The sequence below is a fragment of the Atta cephalotes genome (genome assembly GCF_000143395.1).
Source record: "Atta cephalotes unplaced genomic scaffold scaffold00022, whole genome shotgun sequence".
Classification (NCBI taxonomy): Eukaryota; Metazoa; Arthropoda; class Insecta; order Hymenoptera; family Formicidae; genus Atta; species Atta cephalotes.
In genome coordinates, this window is record NW_012130086.1 from 3,225,003 (window position 1) to 3,229,817 (window position 4,815).

At 26.7% G+C, this 4,815-nt stretch overlaps 1 protein-coding gene across 1 annotated transcript in view; it reads left to right on the forward strand.

Annotated features, from left to right (window-relative positions):
- Positions 1 to 546: 546 nt before the first annotated feature.
- The window catches only part of LOC105619725, a 13,754-nt gene continuing 9,485 nt past the window's right edge, over positions 547 to 4,815 (forward strand). Inside the window, exons 1-2 of the mRNA XM_012201243.1 lie at positions 547 to 557; positions 1,427 to 1,559. Of these exons, the coding sequence (XP_012056633.1) occupies positions 547 to 557; positions 1,427 to 1,559 (144 nt within the window). The remainder of the gene's footprint in view (positions 558 to 1,426; positions 1,560 to 4,815) is intronic.

The following is a 4,815-nucleotide window of genomic DNA, read 5'->3' on the forward strand; positions in this document are numbered from 1 at the left end:
TATTTGATTCTGTTACACATGTACGCAGTATTATGTATTGGAATAACTATAATGTTGGGAATAGGTACAATGGTTATTACATACATTGAGCATATTTGTGGAATGTTTAGAATTGCTAGGTACGAATGTGGAAAAAGCATTTTAAATGAGTTTATAAATAATTTTAATTGTTATTATGTATTCGTTATCTTTATAAAACGATTCTATTAAAAAAAGTTTATATGGAGATTTTGAGTATTTTAATAAACAAATTCTCTAATTAAAACACATTTATATAGTTATCGTTTCGATCATGCAGTAAACATCAATATTCTACATAATAGTACGATAAAAAATATGATTTTGATGACCGAGGGTATAATTTATGCCATAGATATTCATCGTCAAGCTATGAAGTTTGTATCTACATCAACAATATTCAATAATGTTATAATATAATTTTATTATTAAATTTTTGCTTTTAAAGATTGTCCAAGCATGTAGTGTCCACATTTGAGCTAACGATACTTTGTTTCACAGGATGTGTAGTAGCTTGTTTTAGTCTCAATGTATTTCAAGTAAGTTTTTGATTTCGTATTATAATGTATAAATGTTGCATCAAAATTATGTATTAATAATAATTTTATTAATATGTATTTAATCGACAAATCAATATTATATATATATAATCTTAAATAAAAACTAATAAATAATATACAAATAATAAAAATGCAACACACTACTTTATAATATACTGTATAATATTTATAGATGTCATAAGAAGAAAATTAATATGAAAAATAGCCAAACATATATTCTACTATAAAATATATAATAAAGTTGCAAATACATACATTTATACAAATTTGCAGAATTTTCATTATTAAATTGTATTAAATTGTAAAATATATTAGTATTTTTATCAATGTTTTGAAAGAATTATCCATCTTTATATAAATTGTAATCTTATTGTTAGCTATAAGAATGAGCAAATCTTGTGCATTATTCGTAAGTTAAAACATACAAAAAAGATCGATAAATTTCTTGAAATTTGTTTCTTAGCTTTTTCAGATAACATCATCTGAAAATAATATTAATGAATTTTTACTGCCATGTATATATGCGTTCATAAGTATCTTATACATGTTTATAGCTAACTATGTGGGACAAAATATAATCGATCACAATAAACATATATTCGTCACTGCGTAAGAGAAACATTCTTATATGAGAATATATTTGAGAATATATTTTTTCTTCTTTTAGCGATTGAGACATAAAAATTAATTTGCCGCATTTTAAATCAATCAATATATAGTAATATATACATATATGTATGGATATATATATATATATATATATATATATATATATATATCAATATAATTAACTAATAAAAAATTTATATCTTAAGTTAGCGATTTGTTACGTATAATCAATTCCATAGGTACAATGTTCAATGGTATAGAACTCCATTGCATACACAAAGACTGATACTATTTCTATTGCAAAGAGGAGTCCAAGAATTTTCATTAAATATCGGTGGAGTACTTGATGCATCCATAGAAGGTTTTGCTACGGTAATATTTTCTAAAATATTTTAAAGCAATCACATACATATGGATATAATAAAACAGCATGTTTAATTGCAGTTAGTAAAGACTGCGATATCTTATTTTACTGTCATGCATTCTGTACAAAATAAACATTAATTTATTATTATTATAATAAAAATATACAGTGCTGGACAAAAGTATTAGTACAGCACATTTGCTATTGTAAAATAAAGTAAGTATTTTTTTCCAAGAAAATAGCAACTGTTTATTTCTGTAAAAAAAAATTAATTTCATATTTGATAATACAATAATAAAAATTGTCATAAATAAATGTAGAAAAGAAAAATAATTTACTATTTTCTGTAATTTATTAAAAAATTACTTAAATAGTATAAAGAATGGACATCAAGACTTTTCCGTGCTTTTTCTTATTTAATAAAAAGACTGAATGTGTTATTAAAGATAGAATGTGTTATTAACATAAATACACAATATGAATTTTTCAAATTACATTGCATCTTTCTGAGATGTAGAATTTATCTATTTTTCAAACTTAAAAATAACATTCCACACATACACAGGAAAATACTAGCAAAAACTTTGGTCACAAATTGACAGCAAATTCAATTAGATTCCTATTGCAGCTCCGCAGTCATTTATGGTATGTCTGCATTAAGCTTGGAATTTGTTGATAAAATCTGCTGTTAGCAGCAGAAATCGAGCAAGATCTTGCGCGTAATATTTCCCATGTGTATTTATTACGTACAGACATTTATATAAATGTTTACATTTACATAAATTGACTTTTCATTGATAAATAACACACGGAATAAAAGTAAATAATGTGGAATGGGTTTATTATAATAATATAAATTAGAGACTTATATTCTCGATTAACAAAGTACTATAATTTATGTCGCCCTTTTTATTTCAAAGTATAGTCATTTAAAACTGAGTGTATCTTAACTTTTATCCAATTAAAATAATTGTATTTGAAATGTAAGTTACATAAAGTGCATTATCACCATTTTGAGTCAATGTTAAATTCTTTTATCCACAGAATAATAAGATGAATTATTAAATGTATTGAAAACACATAGTTACTTCTTTTCAAAAAAGGATGTAAATTGCACAATTTTTTTTAACAACTATGTATTTTCGTTACTCTAATATTGATTTGTCTTATTATGCAGAAAAGTATTAAGATTATTTATAAAAAAATTAATAACTTACGAAATATTTCATATCAATTCGCAAGAATAAAATATCTCGTAAACCATTAATTTTTCGATATTTCTATTTAATATTTCTATATACAGAATTATTAGAAAAATCATATTTTACTATTTGTGGTCCGTATAACCATATAACTTTGTTCGAAACATTCGTATCTTTTGTATTTTTCAAGATATTTCGATATGAATGTTAAAATGGAACACTCTACATATATACTTTGTAAATCATTAAGGTTGGAAAATTATTTTTTTATAAAATCTTATTTATCATCTTCTAACATATCTTGACAAATTATACTACAGAATAATCTACTTAATGGCTGTCAAGATACTTGATTACTGCAACTGATTAGTGACTTTCACTATATAAAGTATTTAAAATGAATTATCATTTAAATGTCCTCTTATGCTCAATAGTTTTATTTCAGATTGTTCTTTTGTCAACCTTACTGATGGGAGTCGGTACAAGTAAGTTAGATACTTATCATATGTACGAGAACTGTCCCAAAAGAATCCAAACTCTGCGTATCTTTACCGTTGATTATCCTTTCTTTCTGATGAAGAAAATAGGCATTCGTAGTATTTAAAGGAGATCTTGAGGAGTACCTCTACCAAGCGACACGACTTAACAGTTCAGTAGGCAGTTATGAGTAGTGTATGAGCGACAAAAATTTTGAGCGCCGTAGATCTGGGAATGAGTCGCATGTGTGTATAATTCGTTATATGAGTGCTCAGGCAAGATTAAAAGAATTTTCAAGCTGAAGTTGCCGAAGACATCTTGGAATTCATCGAAAATCCTCAAGTTGCTCAAGAGTTGCTCAAAAAGGTTATTAGAGATGAGACATGAATTTATGGCTACGACCCTCGGACGCGACAGAATTTTTGATGCTCACACAACTGCGTACCGTTGCTGACTGAACAGCTTGGGTTGTGCCGCTTGGTGGGAATACTCCCCTAGAGATCTTCAAGCATAGTGGAAGGGATAACATCCCTTCAACCATAGCCTCAAGGGAGAGTCTGGCAAACGTTCGCTTGACGTGTGACAAACTGATCACTTCATCCTTGTTTTTTACTGAACGTTAAACAAGAATGACATGAAAATTTTGTCATATAATGGCTGCATCAATCAAAACTTGAACATTATTTTGTCAAACACTCCCTTGAGGGTTCCCCCTAAATACTGAGGGCAATTTTCATAGTGTCAGATCTTATATTCAAGAATCGTCTTAAGTACAGTCTTAAGAAGTCACAAACCAATCATAGGCTTAAGAAGATACAAACCAATCATAAATGATCGATTCTTATTTCAAAATCGTCTTAAGTAATGTCTTAAGACGATCTTGAAATAAGAACAGATTATGAATATCATCTTTGAAAGTTTGTTTTTTACAATGGAAAGAGACAGGATACCTAAGGACAAAGATGTACACAAAGAGCGGGTATTTTTGGGACAGTGTAAAAAAAAAATAAAGTAGAAAGAAAAATACTATTAAATTTTTTACAATAAAATTCTATTTGTTAAAAAAATTTTATAACATAATGTACATAAAATTATTGTACAACGTTATACTAAAAATTTAAATAATATCTTTATGCTTTTTAGTGTTTGCACTTGGTGCATTATTTAGTATTTTACCTTGCTTTGGTGGAATATAAATGATGTTGATATATTATTGAATACATCTGAATTCCTCATTTAATTATTATATTGGAGCACTTTATCAGTCAAGAGAAATATTATTATTTGATTCTATTGCATTTATTCAATATTATACTAAATACAATTTAAAATTAATTGTTCATTTGAACTACAATAACATGACAATCCGTATAACAAGAATATGAATAATTAAAATACAATATAAAAATCTTCATAGTGGATGTCCTACTCCGGTTATGTATAATTGTGAGCCTTATTCAATATATCGTGTCAAAATCGTGTAAAAATAGATTCGTTATTCGGAAAGGACTTGAAATTGTAAATACATTACTCTGCTTAATAGACATCAGCGGTTATCTTATTAAAGAAATCTTGGATGCAGTCA